The following is a 24,193-nucleotide window of genomic DNA, read 5'->3' on the forward strand; positions in this document are numbered from 1 at the left end:
GGGATGGTTGAGTTCCTCCTCCCCACACAAACAAACACAAGCAAAACGTAAAAAAAAAAAATTAAAAAAAATTATTTTCCTTCCTTTTTTTTTCCCCCTTTTTTTTTCTTACTAACGTGTTAATGGTTCTAATCCAATATCGCGGCTCTCCGTCGTGTTCCCAATCACCATCGCTGTTGCTGGTGCTGCCGTGTTATTACCATTTGTGGTGAGGGCTAAACTGTACTTTTTCTTTTTTTTTTCTTTTTCCTTCCCCCCTGCCTGCCTGGAGCTCTCTTCAGTTGAAGAAATAGCGCACGAGAAGGAACGGCGGTCATTACACAGAGTGAAATATCAGGCATTCGTCTCACGTCACAGAAGACGGGGTGAAAAGGAAGAAGAGTGGGTGATTGGGGGAAGAGATTAGACATTGCCGAACGAAACAGAAACAAACCAACAAAGAAAAGCGGGCGTTGACTGAAAAAAAAAAAAAAAAAAAAAAAAGACAAAAAAGAAGTAAAAGGAAAAAGGAAAAAGGAGTAATTTCCTTTTGTGCCCGTTTATTTCCATATGCATAGAGGGAGGGAGGGAAAGAGTTCTGCCTGAATGGCTTCAAGGGATAGCGATTGTTTGGATTCTATTAAATGCCTTCTTTTGCAGGGGCCGTGGGCGAGTCTAGACCGAGCGAGTGATGTCATCTGCTCCCTTTTGGATGACTCATTGAAGATATGTTGTTCTGAGGATGACATGCGTCACAACCCTGTTGTAAACGCAGAGAACAACACCGAGAAGACTGGGCTGTTTTTTGCTTTTGTCAAGTACTTTGCTACGGAACTCACTCTCAGGTACATTGGATGTGTCCATGGAACTTTTAAAAGGAACGAGAGCACCACCGTTCACGGTTCTGTCCTTAAAGAAACTCGAGTCGGAACCCAAAAGCCACACAATGCAGCGACGTATTTGGTACAATTGCAGCCTTCTGTTTTATTTCCACCCGTTCAAGAGCTTTTGCGGCAGCCGTCCCTTGTGGCAGCTATCGAACTTCTCGCGGAAGCCGTTTGGAAAATTCAAACGCTGCTGCATCGTGGTGGCAGTGATGTGGAAGTCGTTCATGTGGGGCGGTGCCCACTTTGCTACGCAGCAAGCATTGATCATGTCCCGGGTACCGACGCCATGTGGTCCCTTTTAGAGTTTTACGCCACCTATCGCATTGCCCGGGAATTACCTTCGGAGTGTGACGGAAAGAAGAATGCCAATTTGAACGCTACTCATTCAACAAACGAAAGCCATGATGATGCGATTGTCGCCGATGTCGATACACGACGACTTTTATGGACACACGCCATTGCTGTGTGTCGCAATGCTATTTGGAATGGAGCGGTGCAAACGTTGCGCCTCTCTGTAGAACAGTGGTTATATGCTGGGACGCATCCGACCCTGTTTGCGGTGACGACTCCTTCGCAGGGGAGCGCATCAGCCGTGCAGGTGGGCGGAGACGTTTTTAGTCTTTGGGCCTTTTTGCTGATTCAGTGTTGTCTTCTTGTTCAGGAGGAAGTGGCGTTTGAAATGGACACCGCCAACACAACAAATAAAACAACTCCTGTGAACAAAAAACAGATGAACAATACGCGTATGACACCTGAGGAAGCTTCTTGTAAAGATGCGGATGACGATGGTGTTTTTTCCCAACTGTCATCCTTAACACCACAGGACCGCGGGGACGTGGGTCTTCATGGCTCGCTCTTGGCTCTGTATGAAATGTCGCATGGAGCAGGTATCACTGCTGCCTTCGTAGCGCTCACAACGACGGCGCCGTATGAAGCGACAGGTGGTTTAACGCTACTTTATTGGGTGTGTGCGAGGGGCCACGAGTTTTGTGTGCGGCTGCTTCTTACGGCATGGGTGGCGGTGCACCGCGATGCCCGGTTGCCATCAAATGTAACACGCACAGAAACATACGAAGAGAAACGCGTGCGTATTGGCTTTGCGAGGATGCAGGGTTCGGATTTGGTAACAGATGAGAAGGTGGTGCCAAGAAGGACCGCGAAGGCCATTCGCTGCACTGCGTTGCAGTTTGACGAAGGCATTTTGCCGTGCGCCATCCTGGGCGGGAGTATTTCCATTCTTCGCCAGCTGTTCCTATGTGGGGCCTCGCGCCATCAGTGGGTTGGCGGGGACACAAAGAACGAAGAGATGTCGGCATTACTGCGTGACCCGGGCTTCGTGCTGGATAAGGCGGTTGGCTCACTTCATGAACGCGTTTGTGATGCTTTGTGTGCTACCGCGGCTGCCGACGCCCTTGCAAACGCCGCATGGAAACTTTGGAGGGAAAAGGTGCGAAAATTAACCGCCGGCGAATCAGGGGAGGCATTGTACAAGCGCTCACACGACGGCGTTATGCGCACAGCTCTTGCAGCGCTTGAGTTTGACCCCCACAACCCTCTTGCCCGCACCACGCTGCGGGACCTGCTTGCACGCAAGGTTATTGATTCCCGCACGGTGGAAAGCCTGACGGGAGAAGCCGCTCTGCATCAGAAACGTTACTATCAGACAGCGCGTCGGATGTGCGAGCAGCTTTTTACGACTGACACGGAGCCCGAACGGGAGATACGCTCTCTTCTGCAGTCCATACAAATTGTATCCGGGCCCTCATCATCATCATTATCATCACCTTCTTTGAGAGGAACTGCAACAGCGCCCGTAGAGTCCGAGAACACGTTCTTATTTCGGAATAATTTTGAGGGCGGAGACGTTAGTGGAGGTGGCGGGTCGTCGGCCACAATTGTCATTGATGAGAAACAGAGGCCAGTGTATGCACTTGTGAACCTTACCGACCCCGCGGCGTCGGCAACGTCCAAAACGACTGCGATGATGCATCCACTGTGGGTGCGACTCCCGCAAGGTGTGGACGTGCAGCGAAGCCTCGAAATTGCCGGCGGTCTTTATGGGGTGGTGGAGAGTGCCTTGCCCCTTGTCGCACCCGTAGAGCGCGGCGATCTTGTCATATTTGAGCTGCGCCAAGAATTCTTTCGTTTCGACGTGACGCGAATTGTGCGCCCGCAGGATGGTGTGGTGGTGGAGGTTCCATGCGTGCTGGAAGGGGACGGCGAGGAGGTGAAAACATCCGTCCTGCGCTGCGCCCTGGTGCCACCGCCTGTGCACGAGTTGGACGACGACCGCGTCAGGAGCGATCCTCTGCAGTGGCTTGAGACAACATCGACGCAGGCAGGTGACGCAGTGGAGCAGATTCTCAACAGTCGGCAGCACCTTCAGCGGTGGCTGCACATCGCCCATCGATGCCATCGCACGTTGTGGTTTCGAGAAGTCTGCGTCACACCGAGCGCGGCATGCGTCTGGCGTCTTTTTAATGCCTCCAATGGGGTTCATGCACGTTCTGCTTTTGCTGTGGCGGCATTCTCCTTTGCGTGTGGCGTGGAGTCTGAAGAAGCGGATGATCCATTTGGAATTACGTCAGAAACTATCTTTGTATTGCGACCGCAAGAAAAAAGTGCTGTTAAAAGTAACGTCGCGTTCCGTGTGGCAGGCGTCTTTCCCACCTGGGGATGGATGTGAAAGTTCCTCCTTTTCATTGTTGTTCCTGCTGATTGGTTGTGCTGGTGTTATCGTGAGAGCGTTGTGAGAAGCGATGCCCATTTCTTTTCTTTTTTTTTTTTTCCCCCGTACGCTCGACCTATACATGTATGGAGATAATTTTTTGCATGTGGAGAGGGAGTTTCATATATATATATATATAATGGGTAAGGGTATGCGGCTGTACATACTTCTTGTTCTTTTCCCTGTATTCTCTTTTCTTTTATTTGTCAGCGAATGCCTCTTGAGGGTCAGGAAGGGACGACGCGTCGTTTTCTGCAACACTTTTTTTCCATTTTGGATGCTCGTGAACAGCAGTCGGCATCGTTAGCGCGGGGTGGGAGGGAAGAGTTGTCTTCCCTGCTCCAATTGAGGCAACGCACAGCCATTGGGAATTTGTTTCCAGAGTGGGTGCGTCTGCTTCTCACACAGCCACCGGGCCAAAGTAAAGGCAGTGTTCATGTTGACAAGGGTCGTCGTGGGGGTGGTGCAAGCGCTGGGACGACTTCTTATTATCTTGACAGCAACATGGCGGAACGGTGGTTTGCGTTTCCGCACCTTGCGCTTCTTTCCTCAGTGTGGGCGACGCAACGTGTTCCTCCTCCGCTTCGAGCGACCCGCCATCGCCTGCTGCACCACCTGCAACAACGGTATGAAAGAAGCACGAATGAGAGAGAGAAATGCGGCGTCTTTGCGGATGACTTTATGCGTTCCCTATCACAGCACAGCAACTCGGATGGACGCAGCGTGGAGTATTCGTCGTTCATGAACGCTGTACAATCCCTCTTCCCGCACCACCAGTCTAGCCAATGCCACCAACATCCACCTGTTGCATTGGTAGCGGCGGCGCTATTCAGTGAATGGTGTGCCGTTGCCGAAGGCGGTGACGCATCCTTTGCCTCCACGCGTGTGCTGCTCAAAGTCATTGCGGATGACATTGCTGCTTATAGTGCTACGATTAACGGCCCCGCGCGTGAACCGGATGAAGGCGTAAACACTTTGGTTGTTGTAGGCACGCTTGCTGGTTTGGCCTGCGCATACCCCATGACTACTGCAACACGAGCCGGTTTGGACAAGGGGTTTTCCGTACAACAGGGACGCAAGAGAAAACGAGTTGGCGATTCGGATGACGAATACGATGATGATGACGAGGAGGAGGAGGAGGAGGAGGAGGAAGATGAAGAGGAGGAATACGGAAGTGACGACAATGTGGATGGCGACTATGGCGCGGATGACGAGGAGTTGAACAAAAGTAGTACCAAGACGGATGGTTACGGCGATTTGTGGAGGTCGCAGCGCCGCCAGCTGAACTCTTACATTAGACGGAACACCACTGCCTTCCGTGTCCCATTAGCCTCTGTCTTGCTGAACATTTTTCATGTTAGGCACGACGGCACAGGGGACGCCATGATGGAGTGTCATGTCACTCCTGCCCACCCCAGTGAGGTCCACTGTCGTCGCGGTGAGCTTCGCTGGTTCATTGTGGGCGAATCGAAACGTCACCGGAATATGTTGGAGTCAAAATGATTGGGGATTGTTGAAAAAAAAAGAAAAAAAAAAACGTAATCTTCTGAAGGAAAGAGAGGGGTTTATAGATGTATGTATGTATGTGTTCCATTGGGACTCCTGTTGGATTGCCGCCACTTCTTTCCTTTTTACTTTTTTATTTATTTATTTATTCTTCCTTGACCTGTGGGGTGGCTCAACAGGCGAGAGCGCACGAAAACGAAGGGACAGAGAAAGGAGGAAGAACAAAACCGCGACGGAAAAAAAACAAAACAAACAAAAAAGGGATATAAATATATATATTTATATATTCCTTTTGGATTGAAATTGAGAATTAAGAAGGAAAGAAGAAAAAAAAAAGAGGGAGAGAGAGGAGGAGGAGGAGGAGGAGGAGGAAGGTGAGGGACACATAGAAAGGGGACACTGCACCACATTGAAGGTAGAGAAGGGAAGGGCATATATATATATATATCCTTCATATTAATTATTTAAAAAAAAAGAGGGAGGAAGAAGGAACGGAGCTGATTGAAGGTTTTTGTGCCTTTTGGGACTCACAACGGCCGGCCGGAAAGGAAAAGGGGAAAGGAAATTTATTTATTTCTGTGGCGAGAGGGAGGGGAGGGGGCTCGGTTGGAGAAGTACAAGTGCGTCTGGAGCAACAAGGCAGAAAAGGGACAAGTGTGGGGAGTACAGAGGAAAAAAGGGGGAGAGAGAAGATAAGGAAAGTTTGGGGGTGCGCGAGTGGTACCGCGTGTCACATTCCCTCTCATTCTTTCTTCCCTTCTCTTGTTTTATTCCTCTTTTTTCTTACCCCGCGAGTCTGTGCATAGTTGCACAAGATGCCTGCCATTTATTTGCAGACCAGCGATGGGACGAGGATTGCGGTGCCGGAGGAGGCCGGGGAGCTCTCCGTGGTTGTGCGCCTTGCATTAGAAATCTGGGCGGAAAACCACTGCCCGCAGGCCGCATTGACAGAAGATGATTTTGATAATATGTGCACGAACAGCGGAAGCGATTCCGAGCGCACCCCCGACCACATCATGGATGATGATGAGGATGAGGATGAGGAGGAGGAGGAGTATGATTACCCATCAACCCGCAATTGTAGTCATGGTGCGTCGGGGAACCTCGACAATGTCACGGCCGAATACAAGGAAAGCCGCGAGTACGATGGCGGGAGGCTCCGGGAGCCTTTCATTGAGGCTTCGTGCGATTTAGACCGTACAGTGAGCGTTTTGGAAGACGATGATGTAAACGGTAACGATGACCGCAGCAGTAGCCGTACACCATCAACGTGTCCCTCGATAGACTCTGCACAATCGCCACCCTTGCGGGGGCAACGAAAAACCCCACGGCGCCGTGGCGGCTCAAAATTGAATAGTTGTGATGGGAACAATGCCATTGGCAGCCTGTGGTTTAGTGAAAATGGCAAGGAAATGCGGGAATTTATATTGGCAGCGCCTGCAATTGCCGCTGATCGTGATGACAGAGAAGATAGTGCAACGCCAAGCACACTCGAGGATGAAGAAGTGGAAAAGACACCCAACAAAGTTATCAATGAGCAGCAACGTTGTGTTAGTCTGGATGCCCCACCGATACCGGACTCAAACCCGCCCTCCGCACATGCTCACCCCATTTCACCCAACACATCGGCGGCGGCGGCACCACCACCACCATCATCACCACCGGAAGAAAAGGCAGCAACTTTGGGTAGCGCATGTGGGACTGACAGAGACAGTAGAGCTGGTTGCCTCGAACCCGCATCGCGGAATAACGACAAGAGGGTAGTTGTCAATCGACGTGATTCTAGCACCGTTTATATTGAACCCCCTCCTGCGGCTGGGGAGGAGGAACACGACGGTATAGGGGAGAGGACTGCCTCCACAGATTTCATTTCCCCTATCCCTACCCTTTTCTCACCACGCAGCCTTACAAACGAGGAGTTTTTATCTCCCTCCGGATATCACCACCGTACTCCTTGCATGATTGGCGACGAAGAAGAAAAATTGCTTCTCCCAGATGGTCCCTTTTCAAGGTTAATAGAAGAGATGACGATGTCGAATAAGAGTAAGGATTCGGTTTCTCCGGGGAGTGGTGGTAGTAACAAGAACAATAACAACAGTATTGGTACTCCTGGTAGCGTGGAGCCATCGCCGCGGAATTCACCGCCTACTCATAGATTAACAGAAAATAGTACAAACAACACCCGCCCGCGGTCTATTGTTCAAAACAGCAGTGTAGCTTCCTCCAATCATACTGCGGCCGCTGGAACGGGTGGTGGTCCATCGACTGAAGGATTTTCAGCGGGTCATTTACAATGTTTTATAATCTCGGAGGAGGAGATTGTTATTGAGGTACATAAATCTTTGCTTTTAGCCACCACTACCACGACCCAAATCAACGAAAAGGAAATACAGGATTCTAGCGTGAAGTTAACAACGGCCTCGCAGAATCATATGGCCCGCCGTCAATCTAGATCTGCATGTTCAGCGACTACAACACCCGTTAGCACGATGGAACAACCAACTAGCGCACGGAGTCAAGCGGAACCAGTGAAATTGGTGCCAGCGCCAGCTGCAGTTTCTCCGGATAGCCTCGGGAACAACAGTGCCGATGTTTCTTCTCCCATTCTCTCCGAGGCATTGGGGTTCTGTGTGGCGTATCTGCGTTACTTTGCTAGTGACGCGGAGCCGATGGAACGACTGCGTCCGACGCTCATCCCTGAGCCACTCAGTGCCCCGCTTCTCCGATTTTTGAGTCCATGGGAACGCGGCTTTTTGTACCGTGAAATTCTTGGCCAGACGGAGGAGGAGCTGGCCACGGCGTTGGAAATTCTGCACATTGCCCCCACGATCAGTTACATTTACGCGGCGCCACTTTTAAGTCAACCAGCCATTCGTGCCGCGTTGACGGTGAAAGTGCCTGCCTCGGATCGCGTTAACCTGCTTGCTGGCGTCATCCGTGCTGCGGGGATGCTAAAGATATCTTCACTAGAGAACATGTGCCTTGCGTGGTGTGCGGATTTTATAATACGCGCGAGCTACGCGTCGATGGATTGCTTTGGGGCTGCCGCGTTAGTGCGTGAGTGCTTCAGCGTGCGGAATGACTGGACAAGGAAGGAAGTGGATTGCCTGAAATTAGAGAACGAGTGGCCGGGCAACGAGGAGGAGTAGTGAAGGAGGTGTTTTACTGTTTGTTCCCTCTTAAAAAGAAGAAGAACAACAACAACAACAACAGAAGAAATATTTCACTGGAAGCCGGAGAAGGTGGTGGGGATCAGAGAAGAAGAAGAAGAGGGAGGAGGAGGAGGAGGAGGAGGAGGAGGAGGAGGAGGAGGAGGGGAAAAAGAAAAAGAAAGAAATACCCTTACTTACACAAATTAATAATAATAATAAATAGTTATTTATTTATTTATTTATTTTTAAAAAATACAAACAAAGCAAAGAAACAAAAGTACATAGAAATAAAACAGAATAAACGGTTGTGTGAGGGGGTGTATATGTTTGTGTGTTTCCAACGAGTTTTTTTTTTTTTTTTTTTTTTTTTTTTTTTTGAAGGAGACATGAGAAATGAAAGAAGGCACAACAAAAAGGCATGGGAAAAAACTAATACAAAAAGGGGAGCCTTATCAACCACCCACCCCAATCTCCCCAATCTCCCTACTCCTTTCCCTAACCCCTTTCCTCTTTTAAGCAGACACACATGCAGACACATCTGTACCTATCTACCCATCCATTTATCTCTCTATCTCTCTATGTATGTATGTATGTATTTATATGTTTGTCTGTATGTTTCCCTGCGCACATAACAGGCATCGTGACGGGAGGTGATTCCAACAATGACTACAACTCCCCCCCTTCCCCCCTCCTCCTCCCAAAGAAAAGAAAAAGGGGGAAAAAAAAGGTGCTTTAAAATATGGTTTGGCTTGCGATGGGAGGTGGAGGTTTAAAAACAACAACAAAAAAAAAAAATTGTTTTTCCTTTTTTTTTTTTTTTTTTTATCCTAATTTGTGTGTTTTTATTTTTCTAACTGTGGTTTTATTTTCCTGTCAGAGCGTTGTTATATTTATATTGTCAATGATTAAATTCATTTTCTTTTGTTGTTGTTTGTTTGTTTGTTTTGTAAGCGCCTTTTTTTTTTTTCTTTCTTTTTTATTATTAATTAATTATTAGTTGTTGTTGACCTCTCTCTTGTTGTGTGTACATTGGTGTATGTATATATATGTATGTATGTATGTATTATTTTTGATGATAATGAAAGAAAGAATACCTTTTTTTTCTTTTTCTTTCTTTTTCTTTTTTTGGTTTCTGAACCATTCTTGCAGTGGAGCACAGGGGGGAGGAGGAGGAGAGAACGTTCAACAGGTCACTGAAGCGATGACTGGACTCACAGTTAAGGAGACATATGCGACTGCTATTTAATTCTACGGAGATAAAACACAATACACACGAAAATACACAAAATAAAAGAGAGAGAGAGGGAGAGAGAAGACATAAAAAATGAATTCCTACGGCGTGTGGGCTTATATTGACATATATTTATATTTATATTTATATTTATATTTATATTTATATATATTGCTTGAGAGCGCACCTACAAAAGAAAAACAAAACAAAAAAAAAAAATTTATATCTTTTATTATTATTATTATTATTATATTCTATGTTTGTTTGGGTTTGGATGGAAATATGAGACATTTATTTTATCTTTTCTCATTTTCTCTTTCAATATATATATATATATATATATAATGTTTCTCTGTGCATGCATGCACAAACTTTACCCATCCATGGATGGCGCCCTCAAACATATGGATAGTAACAGAAGAAAAGAAAAAAAAAAAAAGAGAAGAAAAAAAGAACAACAACGGCAAGGAAAAGAAAGGGGGGAAACAGGAACTAAGAACGTGGGCCAGCAAGCCACTCTGCACTTAGCAACAACAAGAGTAAGAAGAAGGTGAAGAGGAAATAGAAATTAGAAATTATATACATAATATATATATATATATATATATCATGTCAAAGAGTGTAACGGCCTGTGACATTATTCTTTGCTCTCAGGACGGGATGTCATTTACGATACCAGCCAACATCGCATGGGAACATATCGGTCTTCTTAATGCATTGGCTCTGCTAGACGAGGGTGGTTGTGCAGAGATGCCGCCACTGGAACTTGACTACCCCGACCTGGTGGTGAAGTATGTGTCTGAATACTTGATGAACACCGACCGGCGACTTGTAGACATACCAAAGCCGCTCACAGCTCCAGTGAGTCACTTCGTCAAAGCATGGGAAATGGTTTTGGTGCGGGATATTGAGAAACATCAACTCTTGATTCCAGTACTGGAGTGCTCTACATATCTGCGCATTGACGTGCTGCATGATCTTCTTGCTGCCTTTTTGGCGGAGCGTATTCAAGAAATCTCAAAAGCTGCACCATCGATTATGGAGGGGGCTGAAAGCCTGCGCCAATACCTTCAGCTGGAGAATGAGTGGACGCCGGAGGAGATGGTACACCTGGAGGAGGAGATGCGCTATGCGAAGGAGATGAACCCTGGGGCCTATTAACGTTGCCTGTTGTTGTTGTTGCTTGGACCACTTCATCTTCCATTATTTATTTCTATTTTTTTCCCTCACGATTGCAGTAAAGGAGAGAACCAATGATGAATCCATTTAGCAGGTTTTTTGTTTTGTTTTGTTCTGCTTATCTTTTGCTTTATGACATTTTTCGTTTTTTCTCTTTTTTCTTTCACTACTTTTTCTCTTTTTGTTTGTTGCTCCTTTTGGAATGGGTGATGGTTACAGCAGCCCACATCACTGCAGCCAACAAAAAAAAGAAAAAGAAAAAGAAAAGAAAAAGAAACCATTAATTTATCCTCTAGCACTTCTAATACTCGTGGAAAAGGATCATGACTCACATGACGCAGGCAGAGATGGATGTATACCGCGAAATCTTGTTTGCCGGTTTCCCACAGCGGACGCAGAAGACATCATTCCCCTCGACATATGTTGAGAGTTTTTTTGGCCACTACGGTGAGGTGCAACATTTTGTATTTGATGCTGATCGTGGTATTGGCAGTGTGACATTTGCCCAAGGGGAAGTGGCGATGAACTGCTACCTTGCGGTGCATCTCTCTCTTTTGCAACCACGACCAAATGGGAGTTGCACCGATGACATGTGTGATGAGGAGAATACGTCTCTTATCTTTATGGAGTTTGCCCAGTGCGTCCCGTGCGTGAACCCCTACCTGCTGCGGAATGGGGAGTTGAGTCGTCATCTCATGCGCTACAAGACTCGAATGCCATCTTTGCAAGCAGCGGCACCGTCACCTTCCCCTTGGTCCGTGGCGAATCACTTTGTGGTGACGTGGCATGAGGCTACGGAAAACGATTTGGACTCAAACCCGAAAAGAAGAGTCGTACGGGATGGGCCACACTTCCCTGTAACAGATACTTCCACTGTGGGATCTACGCTTGTCAAGAAAAGGAATGATGCCATCGCTGAAGCGGTATGGTCTTTACTCCGGCCTGAAAAACGGTCGCCTACAGACGGTGATGCCGTGACGGTGTTGGATCTCTGGTGGGAGTACTACCAACGCTATGTACTACACAAGACGGAGCCGGCAGAAGGTCGAATTAAGGACCCATATTTTCTGTTTGCACATAAACCGACAGTGGCACAGGAAATTCGGCGGGCGCTCACTTCCAGCCAAACAGGGAGCTCCGGTGATGTGCAGGAGGATACGACCGTCGTGAAGCGTCTCATTCATGACGATGTGTACCACAGTGTCTGTAATTACCTTGGAGTGAAGCTGCGTTTTCGCAACGATCCAAGTTGGGCGAGTCTTGCTCGTGATGTGGCTTCTGCTGGCACTGCTGTTGGGCGAAGGATTCAGTGTGAGGAGCCGGAATACAGCAGAAGCAGCAAAATGAAAGGAGACGGTGATGATGACGAAATGGGGACAGAAGAAGATAACAAAGCACTGTTGCGGCTGCCAATTTTAAAAGCTGCAGCCAATCTGATGGAAAATGTTCGATTTCTTCAACGTGTACGCCGTGGGGAGATTACGGTAGACAACAAGCCAGTCCGCCCCAAAGAGAATGAGAACAGCCGTTCTATGGACTACCCAGCCAGTACTCACCAGAAGGAGGGGGACTTTTACATGGAGGTGTTGAGCACATTGGATGGCTACTCTCCCACCGGAACGGCTGCCTCACTGATGGCAATGTGTGAGGATCCACACACGTTCCGGCACGTGGAGGGGCACATTGGGTGGTGCGAATTGCGTGGAATGAAGCGATCCACGTGGTGGGTGACGTGCCAGGCGGTTATGGTGGTGATTTTGATATTTGTGTTTGCAGGGTGGGTGCTGGGACTTGCAACTTCATGGCTGGGTGTCAGTTGGATCGTTGGTAACAAAACAAATGCGGCACCGTCGCGTTATGAGATGAGCAACCCTATCGACAGGAAGATAAATATCCGCTTTGCCGAATTGTGATGCCCGCAGTGGGTGACACATTTTTTTTTTTCTTTCTTACTCTCTATTAAATCTGTTTATGGCGTGCAGTCAAATAATTATATCTATATCTGCATGTAGATTGGTTCCATTCCCCATTATACATTGGTATTAATAATGTTATTTGACTTGTGATTTTAATTGTGGGCGTTTAACTAACGTTTGCTCCTTTTTTTTTTTTTTTTTGTAGTTTTTTTTTTTTTTTTTCTTTCTTTTGTTTCTTTCTTTGATGCTCAACGCCCGAGGCCGTGGCGGCGGCAGCAATAGGTCACGGTAGCTCTGTAGGCCGAAGGAGAAGGAGGAGGAGCATCATGTCTGTGGTGCGGATTCAACTCACGGGGTGGGAGGAAGGATACGCTCTTATTGATCTGCAGCTGCCTGTTGTCACATGTGTGCTAGCTGTGATTGTCTTTCTCTGCCGACGAAGTCTTGGCGCATTATTTCTGCGCGCCGTTGCTGGCGAGTGCTCTTTAGCCGATGATGGCCATGGCAGCACGACCGGTCAGGCTGCGAATTACCGCCCGGCAGCGCTCCTCATGATTTTTCGGCATTTGCCGGAACTTCCCGAGGTTATTGCCACGTTTGATGCACATTTTCCGGGGGTGTTAAACGAGAATGACTTCTGTGCATTTGCCAAGAGGCGTGTGTTTGTGCATCTTCTTACACCGGATGGCCTGCGAGAGGACCAAAACCTGCATCAAGACGCTACCCACGAAGTCGATGGCAGCCGGAATGACAAAGACAACTCGTTGGAGAATGCGAACCTGACGAAAGGTGAAGTCGTCGCGTCACCAATTGTGAAGAAGCGCAATTGGGGTCGTCTCCGACGACTCCTTCTGGGGGATCGAAGAAAGAACAAACAGGTGAAGAAGAAGAAGATGATGATGATGGAGGAGGATGTGAAGAGCCGAAAAGGAGAAGAAGTGGAGGAGGAGGAGACGGAATTCTGCTGCGCTGAAACCAGTGGCACACAGAATGGCAGTAACGGCGGAAGGACACAAAAAACGCCTTTGGAAACGCTTATTCTGCAGTGTGGGGAATACCAGTGGGAGCGGCTGGTACGACTGAGGGCGGTGCAGCTTCTAAACACATCCATGTCTTTGGAGGAAAACGACATTTGGCATGTGCATTATATGAAGTTGATTCAATCCGTGGTGAAGGATGAAGATTTTGACGACGATAGTAGCAGGGTTACATGTGGTGGAGTTCTCGTCTGTGCTGCCCCGCGCAGCCCCGTGCCGTTGTTGCAGATGGCACTGCAGAGTGGGCTACTCTGCCGCAAGATGACACTTCATGGTAGCGAAGGCCCTGCTGCTGAGCCACCAATAATAGAGTCTCCGGTGATGTTATCCGTGCTGTCGTTATTTTTCTCTTATCTCTTAGAAAATTTTATTTACTGTCTAGACCTCGTTTTCAGCAATGTGGGACACTTGCTGCATGTTCTTCTAGCATATATCACGTGGTTGTGGTCTTTACACTGGCATTTTGGCAGCAGTCAATTGGAGAGAGATGGGAGTGCAACAAGACCTCAGTTTATGCCCACGGAGGAATTGCCCGGCAGTCTGTGGATTCTCCCATCCCGCTCTACATCCCTGTTGCAACTTATTGCGGAGCATGTGAATAAATTTGCCCTATCCTCAGAAAACCGTTTGGTGGGTGTGTGCGTTCATGATGTGGCCTCCGCTGTGAATTTAGGAACACTGGGGCGCGTTATGCAACAAAATTTGCAAGACGTCTACGCAGAAAAGAAAAGCAGCAGCAGTAGCTTTAGTGGCGTTGCTGCCTATATATCACGGCTTCTTTTTTATTTTACCTCGGTTAGTGTTTGGTTGCAGCGGCGCTGCCGGATGTGTCAAGCGTTATCGTTGGGTGAAACAAGGTTTAATTCTGGTTTTTTTGCCGAAGCTGCTGTTGCGGCTTCTCCGGTGAATACCCGCATGGCGTCCTCTGAATCGCCAACAACAACAACAACAACCAAAGAAGAAGAAGGTGCAGCATGGACGAGTGACGAGGCGATGGTCAACCGTCTGCTTAGTTGTGTGGAGCGGCGCGTTCGTACTGCAGAGGGACTACCGCCAAATCCAACGTCAACGGCTCTTTCCTTAGATGCACCCGCATGTGGTTGCCATAATCATTATTATCGTTTGGGGCGGGAAGTGCCGGTGTATTACTTTGGTGGGTATCGTTTGCATGCAATGTACTGCACGGCGATGCCTCCCATCTCGGCTCAGCGCTCACCACACACTCCAACGTACACCGTCACAGAGTGCGGTGGTGCCACATGTTCCATGCTTTGGCTACCGCACCATAGCGCATGGAAGACTTTGACGACGACGACTACAACAACAGGAGCGGCAGCGGCAAAGTCATTAGAAAGTGAAGATTTTTTTCTTGATGAATTATCGCAGCATTTCATGGAGGAACTTTTGGCAATGGCGAATCTTTTTCTGGGTCTTCCAGCGATGGAAGCGCTGGAAGCATCGTCCCCAATATAATGAGGTAAAAGATCACTGACGTGGGTGAGCCGCAGAGCAGAAAGGGACGTTGATGACATAATTTCTTGCTTTTCTTATTATTCTTATTATTCCAAGCCCAAATATATACATGCATATGTGCATATGGATATTCTGCGTGGGGTTGTGGTTTATAAGGCCATGGACTGCCCCTTTCTTTATTTTTATTATTATTATTTTTCTTTCTTTCTTCCTCTTTTTGTGCTGTTGGATCCTGCGGCATCCGATTTAACGAGGGGAAGTGGAGCTTTTAAAGAGCGTACACGGACAGAAACACGCGGGAAAATCCAAAACTTTTAGGCTTCCTTTTTACGGTTGTGACGGGGTGGTACTCGTGTGTCATTGGGGATGCCACCCCTGAATAGTCGTGCGACGCGCGAACTTGTAAAGCGACGCCGTGTCATTCCCGGTCCTCGATCGCTGCACCGAGGCATTCATTTTCATGAGAACGAAAAGTTTGTTGCGGCGTACAAGAAAAACAGCGGGGCCAAGCGACAGGACCACCGCGATCTCCTTGTGCACCATCAGAAAATCAACGAAGAGCTGCAGGATATCTACACCCGTACTGCCGCCCTGCACGCCGAGAACGCCACGATGGAGGAACGCATTGAGGAGTCGTGGCGACAGTTTGAGCGCATTGGCGGAAAAAGACCAGCAAGTGCCGTCTCTGCGTTATCTCGTGGTAGCAACAAAAGTGACGGCGCACCGCTTCGCACGTACGATCACCTACGGAACAATAAAACGGGTCTGGGGTTTGCAGATCGTCTGCGGCAGGTCTCGCAGGAGAAGAAGGAATTGCGTGATCGGTCGCAGTGGGAGCGTGAGACCCGCGGGGAGGCGGTGGACTACTCCAAGGGCAGCGCCCTTCATGCGGCGAAGGACAAGCGCATCGCTTTATTCCAGCGCAGACAACTCAAACGCGAACATCTCCTGCGGCGCATGGGCGATCCGACGCCGCTGAAGCAGTCGGGCCGCTATGACATTAACAGCGGCACCCTGCGTGTGTTTAACAAGACGATCCGTAGGGTGCAGCGGGATGTGCGGCATGATGAGCGAACACAACAGGTGAAGGAGCGCAGGAAGGGAGCACACAGCATGTGGGATGTGCGCGGCGGGGATGAGAACCCGAATCGCCCGTCGCAAGGCATTTTGCGGTACACGAGAGAGTTTGAGTTGGGCCCGCGGCAGCGCGGTAAAAAAGGCAGGCGGGGTAAGTGACCGCCGTGCGTGCGATGGGATAGATTAGGAAAAAGCGGCAGCATGTGCTTGTGAGTGGGTGTTTGTTTTATTGCTGCTGTGCCGTGTAAGTTGAATAACAAATTCGGAAGAAAGTGAAGAAAAGAGTAAGATAACGATGACGCATAAGAGATAAAAAATTATCGTTTGTGTAATATACACAGAGCCATCCTTCCAGCTGCGTGCATGCATATATATATATATATATATATGTCTCTGTGCAGCCACAGGACCCCATTACTGTCTTTTCTTTAAAACTGTGGCCATTCTACTTTTTATGTATGATTGCAACAGCTGAAGTATCACCTGCGAGAAGACACACACACGCACACATACACAAAGAAAGGGACCAAAATATATTTCTTTACACCTAGATATATATATATATATATATATATAGAGAGAGAGAGAGAGAGAGATGTCTCCTGTGACACTGGACCCAATCTACATCTCTTTTCACAACGACGATGAGAGCATGACTCCATTATGTCTTGTTGATGGGCGATCTGACACATTTATGCTCACTACCGGCGGGTTTCCGCAGGACATCATTTTTTCTGTAGGCACCTCTGCCTCTTCTAATATTTCCCATCTGCAGTTGGCACTGCACGAGGCAAAGCACATTGTGGTGGAAAAATGCACCACGGCGTTGCCAAATTCCTTTGAGAAATTGGCGGAGCGCATATTGACTCGTTCGAGTGATGACACGAGACAAATAGAGGAGCTGCAACTTGATATGAGAAGTGCCGGTAAAGGCATCCGGTACCTCCGCCTTCGTCTGTTATCGGGGTACAGTCAGTTCGTAGGCGTGTTTGGAGTTACCGCGGAAGGTGAGGAATCACAGCAACGCATCGCCGTTCTGGAGTCAAGACCAGAAGTCGTCATGTGAGTAAAGTGTGATTACATCGCCTGTAGAGAATGAAATGAGGAAGCATACACGTATATGATGTAGATATATTTATATATTTCCTAATAAGAGTAAAATAAGAACAACTCATTGCAAAGAGACATGTTGTTTGTGGGGATGTGTCTTTTCTGTCGTTATTATTATTATTATTATTATTTTCCTTCTTTGTGCATTTTACTTCTTTATTGTTGTGGGGTTACTTACAGACAGAAGTCAGCCGGTTTCCTGTCACCGCGTAGAAGGGACGAGAAGGATCAATTTTTCTAAGGGGAATAAAAAAAAAAAAAGAAAAAAAAAAGGAAAAGGACAGTGCGGCAGTAAAATCCTTCTTTTTTTTTTTTTTTATTGCGTGCCGTGCGGTTTTATTCTCATTGTTGCGCCGCACTTTAGAACAAAAACAAAAGAAAAAAAAAAAGGTGAAGGGGGGATCGGCAAAAACAATTAATAACACTAATTATATTAATAATACCTAGCAACAGCAGCAATAGCGGCAGCCGTCCCACACACACACACACACACGAAGATTGTATCCGTTGACATTTACACGAGGATCAAACAACGTAGATGTCAACAATTCTTGACCCTCAGCCCCCTATAGACCCCGCGCAGAAGGCGCTCATGATGGCGAAGGACAGCACACTGGCGACAGCCGGAATGAACGTTGTCGGTGGTTACATCATGGGCTTTGGATTTTCCCTTTTCGGTGCCATGATTTCCGCGGAGACGTCGACGCAGCGCATGGGCACTGCTGACTTCTTCCGTCACAGTCTCCGCAGCGCCAACAAGCTTGGAGGCAATTTTGCCTACTTTGGTTTCCTATTCGGAGGGATTGAGGTGGCGCTGGAGAAGCGACGCGGGCGGAAGGACGCGTGGAACCCAACGGCGTCCGGTGCCATTCTCGGCGGGGCGTACGGCTGGCGGTACTACAAGGCGCCGGGGCTTTTGGGCGGCGTGATCGGCGGTGCGGCCTTTTCGCTGGTGTTTGAGCGGATCATTGACGCGCTTGGGTTTGCACAGCACTGAGGCGCACGACGGGCATATTTAATGTTAGGGGAAAGAGGCAGAGGGGCGGGTGGTGATTAGGTGGGCGTGCAGTCCACATGTTGTTGAGGGGAGGGAAATGAAGGGAATGGAGGCGCCTGCGTCAGTGTGTAGATGTGGGGTGTGTGCTTCACCCGGCTTGCATCTTCTCACGCATTTGGAGCGGGGAAGGAGCGAAGCGGGCAAAAAGAAGAGGAAGAAATAAATAAATAAAAGAGGGAGAAATATATTTAACTGCAAAGAACGATGGGGAAAGTAAAGAACATCGTTAACGATCTGTCGCAGCGGAAATAACAGGCGGTAGACCACTGGAAGACGCACACACACACACAGAGAGAGAGAGAGATAGGGAGAAAGGAGAGAAGTTCAATGTTTTCAACGATTTTATTACAATCTCCCCCTTTGACGTGCATCACATGTCCTTTTTTTTTTTTTTTTTCTTTTCTTAAGAAAAAAAAAAAGGAGATTTAAATGCATGTAGTATGCATATACATACGTGTACACAAATACGCGGCATCTCTTTAAATACCCTCCCCTCCTCCCCCTTCTCCTCCCCTTCCCCCCATCGTTATCTTCCGACTGTATTGTGTTGAACACGACGATACTCCTTTTATTTCTGCATTTATTTTACATGTGTTTGTGCTTGACTTTTTTTTATTATTTTTTTTAGAAATTTAGCGACCGAAGAAGACAAGAAAAAGAAAAAAAAAAAGGCAGAAAAGAGGACGGAAAGGCTCAATAGAGAGATACAAGTTAAATTGACTGATAGATCGTGGTATACATTTTATTTGATTGAGTTAATTTTATTTTTAAGGAAAAAATTTTTTTTTGATAGGGGAAAACATATATTTATATATATATATATTTATATTTAATAATATACATATGCTTCGTCGTCTTTCAATTCGGCCCGTGTTTGCCCAACGATATGTTGTGGCGGGATACTTCACGTTATCCCCTGTACGTTTCCAGGGTGCAGACTCAAGCGGTAGTGAGGCCCCTGCGGACAGCAACGCCAAGCATGACACCAATACTAGCGGCTCTGCGTCACGGTGGCGCCGCCTATCTGCGTCACAACTACGCGCCCGCCGTCCGCAGCTTCCGCCTGCGTTTGATGTTGTGCACTGGAACGACGATGACATGAGCAGCGGCCACCTGTTGCGTGTGCTGCACCGCGACAGCTTTGTTGTCCTCGACTATCACCGTCAGGTGAAGAAACTTGGGGAGGAGGGCAACAAGGCGGAACGTGTCGTGTCGGTGATGCTGCCAGCCGTGTACACGGCCCGCTTCCTCGGCGTGCTGGAGGGCCGCCTGGACAAGGTGGAGGTGCAGTCACGCTTCACAAACGCCGTTTTTGCCCCCGACCCAGCAGTGCCGCACACATTCATCCTTAATTGCACATCGACACGGCCACCGCAGCAGCAGCAGCAGCAGAACGGCGGTAACGGCGAGGAGGAAAAGTTTGACTGGACAGTGAAGTTTGATGTTGCAGAGTCGCTGATGCTTCACCGATTCCTTACACAGGCGCTGCACTACAACACCGGATTTGCCCGCACGCTTGTTTAGAAACAAAAAAAAAAAATAAAAAATAAATAAATTAACCTTCTCCTCCCCCAAAGGAAACAAAAAAAAAAGGAAATGAAAAGAAAAGGAAAAGGGGGTGGTTTGACTGCCTTCTGCAGGTGCGTTTTCCGTATGTTACCCTACGTGGCGGGAGAGGTGGGAATCGTTTCTGCTGACCGTTTGCCCATTTGGCCGAAAGGACATGAAGGAGGCCGTCAAAAGGAGGGGCGGGGACGGAGGAAGAAATGAAAAGAAGACAAAAGAAAGAAAAGAAAAAAAGAAAAAAAAAAAGGAAGTAAATGTGACGGAAAGACAAAATGAATAAATAAATAAATAAAGAGACGGAAAAAAAAAAAGGGAAGAAAAAGGAATCACAAACATACATGGAGGCTACGAGGGCGTGGAATGAAGACATCCCTTTATTTTTATTTTTCTTTCTTTTTATCTCTTTCTCTCTGTATTTTGTGTATTTTTTTTTTTTTTTTGGATTTATTTATTTATTTCCCTCTTCTACTTCTTCTCTTTCCTGCCTTTTTCTTCTTGTTTTTTTTTGTTGTTTCTTCTCTTCATTCATGAAAGCATGTGGGATGAGAAAACGCACGAGGAGGAGGAGGAGGAGGAGGAGGAGGGAATTGTTCTACGAACCAACACCCACCCACCCACCCTTTTTTTTTTTTTTTTTAAATGCAAATTGAAGGTAGAGAAAAAAAAAAAAAAAGAAAAAAAATTGGATGCCTTTCTTTACTTTTGTTCTCATTCTCATTCTCTCTATTTCTCTCTACCTCAGTTACACTCTTATATTTACATGTAGTGAAACTTTTTATTTATTTATTTATTTATTTATTTATTTATTGTTCATTTTGTTTTTACCGTCCCATTTAGACACATATATACATACATACATACATACATATATAATAATAATAAATATACCCCAGTCTCCGCCGCTCTTTGTATGTGTCTGTATCTGTACGTGTGTGTATGTGTGTATGTGTGTGTGTGTGTACGTGTGTGTACTGTTCCGTATGGGGGATTAAGCGGTACAATTACATTGGAGGCAATACAACTGACTTTTTCCAATTTTATTTATTTAAATGTACAAATAAATTATTTTTTTTTTTTTTTTTTTTATATATATTTCCTTTGTTCTTTCCTCCTCCCACCTTCCCCTTCCCACCTCTCTCAATTATTATGCCTTCACCGGGTAACACACATATAAACACATATACATATATATAAGGCGAGTGACAAAAGAGAGAGAGAGAGAAGAAAGTGAGGATCCGAATATAATAATACATACGGGGTGGGGAAGGAAAAAAAGAAACACAACAACAACAACAACAACAACAGCAAAAGGATCCCGAATCATTTATATAACACAAAGTACATATCTTTATATACATACGCCCATACATTATTATTATTATTATTATTATTATTATTATTATTTGCAAATGACTATGGTTGAGAAGAGTAATGTTTGCGGGAATGGGAACGGCGCCTTGCAACTTGATCCCAGGGAAAGTCCTGCGCCGGTAAATCCATTGGAATATCGCAACGAGCATACGCTGGTGGATTTACCTCCGTCGCAGGGAGACGGGGAACAGAACTACAAGGAGCTTGAGAAGCGGGAAGCGGCTGAGATGGAAAATGGCCGAATGTTTGACTTCCACGATAAGTGGCTGCACAGTTTTTCAGAGAAACCGTTGACAAGCCGCAGTCAGACCCGTTCCCAAAGCTACAGGCAACGTTCACACGATGCGCAAACGGCTTCGGTGAGTGCCCCAACAGATGTGATGTCAAATATGCGATTCCGCTGCCTCATAAATTCCGCTCGCTGCGCTGCATACCGCAGCACCTGTTCCAACAGCTACACGAAGTGTTCCGAGCCCCTCACGCTGGCGGAGCGGATATCTATACAAAACATGATGGAGCGCGAGGAACGGCGCCTGAATGTTCTTCAACGTGCAGCCGAAGAATACGACAGACGTGGGAAATTATTGATTGATTATGAACTTCAAAAGGAATCCGCCTCACTTCACCGCATCATAGAGCTTGAAAAAAAGAAAGTTAATACTACCAGAGAGCGGCAATGTAAACTAAATAATCGTATGGAACTGGCGAAAATGCGACGGGAAATGATGGAACGGGAGCGGCGGGAGAAATTGGAAGAGGCTCTTCGGCGTTTGGAAGAACGTGTCGGACACGTCGACCCGTACGCGGTGCAGATTTCCAGAAGAATAAACAAATGTTTTACTACCCCCCCACTCTCCCAAAGGAAACAACAAACCCCTATACGGTAGGCACATGTACATTACCCTCTTCTCTACCTTTATAAATGTATATAATATATATATATGAATAAAAATATATGTACCAGCACATTTCAAATAAAGTGAGACATTTGGAAATTTTTGTTGTTTTTTGCTTTTTTTTTTTTTTTTTTTTACACAAGCGTGTATACATGTCAATTGAAGTTTTTTTTTTTTTTTCTTTTGTTTGTTTGTTGCTGTCTTATTGGAGCTGGGCTCTTTTTCTTATACATTTATTTATCCATATTGAGAAATAAAATAAAAAAAAATAAAAAAAATAAAAAATAAAAAATAAAAGAAATGAAAAGAAGATTTTATTTTGAAGTTTGTTTTTTTTTTTTTTTTTTTTTTTTCTTTTCTCATTTATACACATGCGTGTTTCTCTCTCTCTCTCTCTGTCTTTGTGTATTTGCCTTCCATGTGGTGTTATTTGCCTGCAGACGATACGGGAGAAAATAATAAAATAAAAACCCAAGAAGTGATGTGAAAACCAAAAAAAACACCCAAAAAAAGGGGGGAAAAAAGGGGGAAAAAATAAAAAGAGGCAAAATAAATGGAGGGAACGAGAGGCCCAAAACCCCCAACCAAACACACACACAAACACACACATATGCGTGCTTACATGCATATTTTAGTATTGAACCAAATTTTTGTTATTTATTTATTTTTTGTTTGTTTTTTTGTTTGTGTGGGAAGGCATTTAAAATAATAATAATAAAAAAAAAAAAAAAACATGTGAAAGAATTATAATCCGATCAGCAAAGAAAAAAAAAAAAGAAAAAAGAAAAGGCAATGAAAAGAAAAAAAAAAAAAAAGGGGTAAATTAATAGTTATTACATTTTAAATTTTTATTATTTTTATTTTTATTTTATTTTTTTTTATTACTTATTAATTATCCCGCTTTGCGATGTGATGGGTCCATTGATGGAGTTTTACTGATGTCTCTCTTTCTCTCTTTCTCTCTTTCTCTGTTATTCCTGTTTGCTGCGTGCCTACTCTTCACTCATCTCTTTTTCCTTTTTTTTTTTTTTGTGTGTGTGTCTATTGGGGAATTGCCCAATACGGTCGAGGGAGCAGTAGAAGCACCAGCCGATTGTTTTCACATTTCAGGCAACACAACATTCACAAGTACGGGGAGGTCATACATTCTCTTTTTTTTTGTTTGTTTATTTATTTGTTTTATTTGTGTAGAGGTGGTGAAGGGAGGGGGGAAGAGAAATAAATAAATTTAATAGAAGTGTGTGTGTGTTTTGGTGCAATTCAGACCGATGAGTTACGACGGAAGGGAATTATCGCCGATGGCGGAGCGCCCGGTAAATACGGCGACCGCAGTGCCTGGAAAGGAGGCACGCAGTGTCAGCGGCAGCGCACTGCCTGTGTACGACTTGGACCCGACGACACGGCAGTTGCTGGAGGAGAACGAGGCCATGTTGTACAGGATTAATGTCTTGACACACGACCTGCAGTTGGCGCAGGGCGAAATACAAAAGTTGAACAAAACCATCGCGGAGAAGAATGAGGAGTTGGAGGCATTACGGGAGAAACTTGGGGACGCCAATATTCACGCCCAGGATGCATCCGGACGAGTCATCAATTATAAAACAGAGTGCGAGCGGCTGAGCGCTGACAATAAACGTCTTTTAAAGGAGTACGAGGATGTTTGCGCGGAGTTGGAGCAGCGAACGGAGGATATTCGCCAAAATACAGGCGTCATGCGTCCGGACAGTGTCAGGGGATCACCGGCACTATCGGTGGAGCAGTTTAACCGCGAAATGTTGAGTTTATTTCCAACGGTTGATCGTGTGGTGAACTCTTTGAAACGCTGCGTCGTGGTGGATGTCACCAACCGTGAACGCGTGTTGGATAGCGCGCAAAAGGAGCTTTCGTCGATGCAGCGACTGGCAGACTCCGTACGTCGTATGGGCGTTGGTGAGGAAGGTCGTGTGAACAATATTGTGTCGTCTATACGCCAAGGCGAGAAGGTCCAGTCCCACGGTGACTTGGCGATTATGATTCGTTGGATGATTG

At 46.4% G+C, this 24,193-nt stretch overlaps 12 protein-coding genes across 12 annotated transcripts, besides 67 other annotated features; all 12 read left to right on the top strand.

Moving 5' to 3' along the window:
* Positions 1-7,179: part of a sequence feature (heterozygous, Esmeraldo-like haplotype) that runs on past the window's edge.
* Positions 49-78: a sequence feature (AT_rich).
* Positions 460-515: a sequence feature (A-rich).
* Positions 586-3,552, top strand: Tc00.1047053506755.170 (hypothetical protein, conserved; the record flags this gene model as incomplete). Its single annotated transcript, XM_813664.1, has 1 exon — positions 586-3,552. The coding sequence occupies one exon, from the start codon at positions 586-588 to the stop codon at positions 3,550-3,552; it is 2,967 nt and encodes a 988-aa protein (XP_818757.1).
* Tc00.1047053506755.180 (hypothetical protein, conserved) lies at positions 3,808-5,097 on the top strand (the record flags this gene model as incomplete). The annotated part of the gene is made up of 1 exon (XM_813665.1): positions 3,808-5,097. One exon carries the CDS (start codon positions 3,808-3,810, stop codon positions 5,095-5,097), a length of 1,290 nt encoding a protein of 429 aa, XP_818758.1.
* Positions 4,720-4,760: a microsatellite.
* Positions 5,225-5,250: a microsatellite.
* Positions 5,364-5,388: a sequence feature (AT_rich).
* Positions 5,447-5,472: a microsatellite.
* Positions 5,554-5,575: a sequence feature (AT_rich).
* Positions 5,916-8,249, top strand: Tc00.1047053506755.190 (hypothetical protein, conserved; the record flags this gene model as incomplete). Its single annotated transcript, XM_813666.1, has 1 exon — positions 5,916-8,249. One exon carries the CDS (start codon positions 5,916-5,918, stop codon positions 8,247-8,249), a length of 2,334 nt encoding a protein of 777 aa, XP_818759.1.
* Positions 6,119-6,155: a microsatellite.
* Positions 6,739-6,763: a microsatellite.
* Positions 7,180-8,689: a sequence feature (haploid, non-Esmeraldo-like haplotype).
* Positions 8,356-8,416: a microsatellite.
* Positions 8,453-8,474: a sequence feature (AT_rich).
* Positions 8,476-8,497: a microsatellite.
* Positions 8,598-8,629: a microsatellite.
* Positions 8,690-10,919: a sequence feature (haploid, Esmeraldo-like haplotype).
* Positions 8,830-8,868: a microsatellite.
* Positions 9,051-9,076: a microsatellite.
* Positions 9,167-9,236: a sequence feature (T-rich).
* Positions 9,294-9,316: a microsatellite.
* Positions 9,348-9,379: a microsatellite.
* Positions 9,610-9,655: a microsatellite.
* Positions 9,713-9,734: a microsatellite.
* Positions 9,805-9,827: a microsatellite.
* Positions 9,902-9,938: a sequence feature (A-rich).
* Positions 10,060-10,091: a microsatellite.
* On the top strand, positions 10,093-10,644 carry Tc00.1047053506755.200 (hypothetical protein, conserved; the record flags this gene model as incomplete). The annotated part of the gene is made up of 1 exon (XM_813667.1): positions 10,093-10,644. The coding sequence occupies one exon, from the start codon at positions 10,093-10,095 to the stop codon at positions 10,642-10,644; it is 552 nt and encodes a 183-aa protein (XP_818760.1).
* Positions 10,760-10,849: a sequence feature (T-rich).
* Positions 10,902-10,939: a sequence feature (A-rich).
* Positions 10,920-17,307: a sequence feature (heterozygous, Esmeraldo-like haplotype).
* Positions 10,986-12,575, top strand: Tc00.1047053506755.210 (hypothetical protein, conserved; the record flags this gene model as incomplete). The annotated part of the gene is made up of 1 exon (XM_813668.1): positions 10,986-12,575. One exon carries the CDS (start codon positions 10,986-10,988, stop codon positions 12,573-12,575), a length of 1,590 nt encoding a protein of 529 aa, XP_818761.1.
* Positions 12,763-12,821: a microsatellite.
* Tc00.1047053506755.220 (hypothetical protein, conserved) lies at positions 12,905-15,088 on the top strand (the record flags this gene model as incomplete). Its single annotated transcript, XM_813669.1, has 1 exon — positions 12,905-15,088. One exon carries the CDS (start codon positions 12,905-12,907, stop codon positions 15,086-15,088), a length of 2,184 nt encoding a protein of 727 aa, XP_818762.1.
* Positions 13,440-13,530: a sequence feature (GA-rich).
* Positions 15,259-15,307: a sequence feature (CT-rich).
* Tc00.1047053506755.230 (hypothetical protein, conserved) lies at positions 15,455-16,324 on the top strand (the record flags this gene model as incomplete). Its single annotated transcript, XM_813670.1, has 1 exon — positions 15,455-16,324. One exon carries the CDS (start codon positions 15,455-15,457, stop codon positions 16,322-16,324), a length of 870 nt encoding a protein of 289 aa, XP_818763.1.
* Positions 16,533-16,554: a microsatellite.
* Positions 16,717-16,741: a microsatellite.
* Positions 16,741-16,761: a microsatellite.
* On the top strand, positions 16,761-17,231 carry Tc00.1047053506755.240 (hypothetical protein, conserved; the record flags this gene model as incomplete). The annotated part of the gene is made up of 1 exon (XM_813671.1): positions 16,761-17,231. One exon carries the CDS (start codon positions 16,761-16,763, stop codon positions 17,229-17,231), a length of 471 nt encoding a protein of 156 aa, XP_818764.1.
* Positions 17,308-17,452: a sequence feature (haploid, non-Esmeraldo-like haplotype).
* Positions 17,384-17,406: a microsatellite.
* Positions 17,453-17,749: a sequence feature (haploid, Esmeraldo-like haplotype).
* Positions 17,524-17,553: a microsatellite.
* Positions 17,750-18,231: a sequence feature (areas merged during assembly that could not be assigned to a particular haplotype. This can correspond to areas where the two haplotypes were merged or to regions with more than two copies in the genome that were merged during assembly.).
* Positions 17,814-18,272, top strand: Tc00.1047053506755.250 (mitochondrial import inner membrane translocase subunit Tim17, putative; the record flags this gene model as incomplete). The annotated part of the gene is made up of 1 exon (XM_813672.1): positions 17,814-18,272. The coding sequence occupies one exon, from the start codon at positions 17,814-17,816 to the stop codon at positions 18,270-18,272; it is 459 nt and encodes a 152-aa protein (XP_818765.1).
* Positions 18,232-24,193: a sequence feature (heterozygous, Esmeraldo-like haplotype).
* Positions 18,713-18,737: a microsatellite.
* Positions 18,819-18,854: a sequence feature (C-rich).
* Positions 18,939-18,967: a sequence feature (AT_rich).
* Positions 19,134-19,177: a microsatellite.
* Positions 19,176-19,856, top strand: Tc00.1047053506755.260 (mitochondrial RNA-binding protein 2, putative; the record flags this gene model as incomplete). Its single annotated transcript, XM_813673.1, has 1 exon — positions 19,176-19,856. One exon carries the CDS (start codon positions 19,176-19,178, stop codon positions 19,854-19,856), a length of 681 nt encoding a protein of 226 aa, XP_818766.1.
* Positions 19,861-19,891: a sequence feature (AT_rich).
* Positions 19,906-19,945: a sequence feature (A-rich).
* Positions 20,094-20,148: a sequence feature (A-rich).
* Positions 20,169-20,191: a microsatellite.
* Positions 20,272-20,420: a sequence feature (T-rich).
* Positions 20,455-20,482: a microsatellite.
* Positions 20,519-20,539: a sequence feature (AT_rich).
* Positions 20,557-20,580: a microsatellite.
* Positions 20,673-20,706: a microsatellite.
* Positions 20,738-20,770: a microsatellite.
* Positions 20,806-20,868: a microsatellite.
* Positions 20,964-20,983: a microsatellite.
* Positions 21,179-21,206: a microsatellite.
* Positions 21,267-21,302: a microsatellite.
* Positions 21,308-22,156, top strand: Tc00.1047053506755.270 (hypothetical protein, conserved; the record flags this gene model as incomplete). The annotated part of the gene is made up of 1 exon (XM_813674.1): positions 21,308-22,156. One exon carries the CDS (start codon positions 21,308-21,310, stop codon positions 22,154-22,156), a length of 849 nt encoding a protein of 282 aa, XP_818767.1.
* Positions 22,187-22,229: a microsatellite.
* Positions 22,265-22,301: a microsatellite.
* Positions 22,417-22,448: a microsatellite.
* Positions 22,491-22,523: a microsatellite.
* Positions 22,815-22,856: a microsatellite.
* Positions 22,864-22,897: a sequence feature (AT_rich).
* Positions 22,926-22,980: a sequence feature (A-rich).
* Positions 23,017-23,048: a sequence feature (T-rich).
* Positions 23,434-24,193, top strand: Tc00.1047053506755.279 (hypothetical protein, conserved; the record flags this gene model as incomplete). The annotated part of the gene is made up of 1 exon (XM_813676.1): positions 23,434-24,193. A coding segment is annotated over one exon (760 nt), but the record flags the coding sequence as incomplete, so codon positions are not given.

Source organism: Trypanosoma cruzi, genomic scaffold, assembly GCF_000209065.1.
Source record: "Trypanosoma cruzi strain CL Brener 1047053516725 genomic scaffold, whole genome shotgun sequence".
NCBI classification, from domain to species: Eukaryota; Euglenozoa; class Kinetoplastea; order Trypanosomatida; family Trypanosomatidae; genus Trypanosoma; species Trypanosoma cruzi.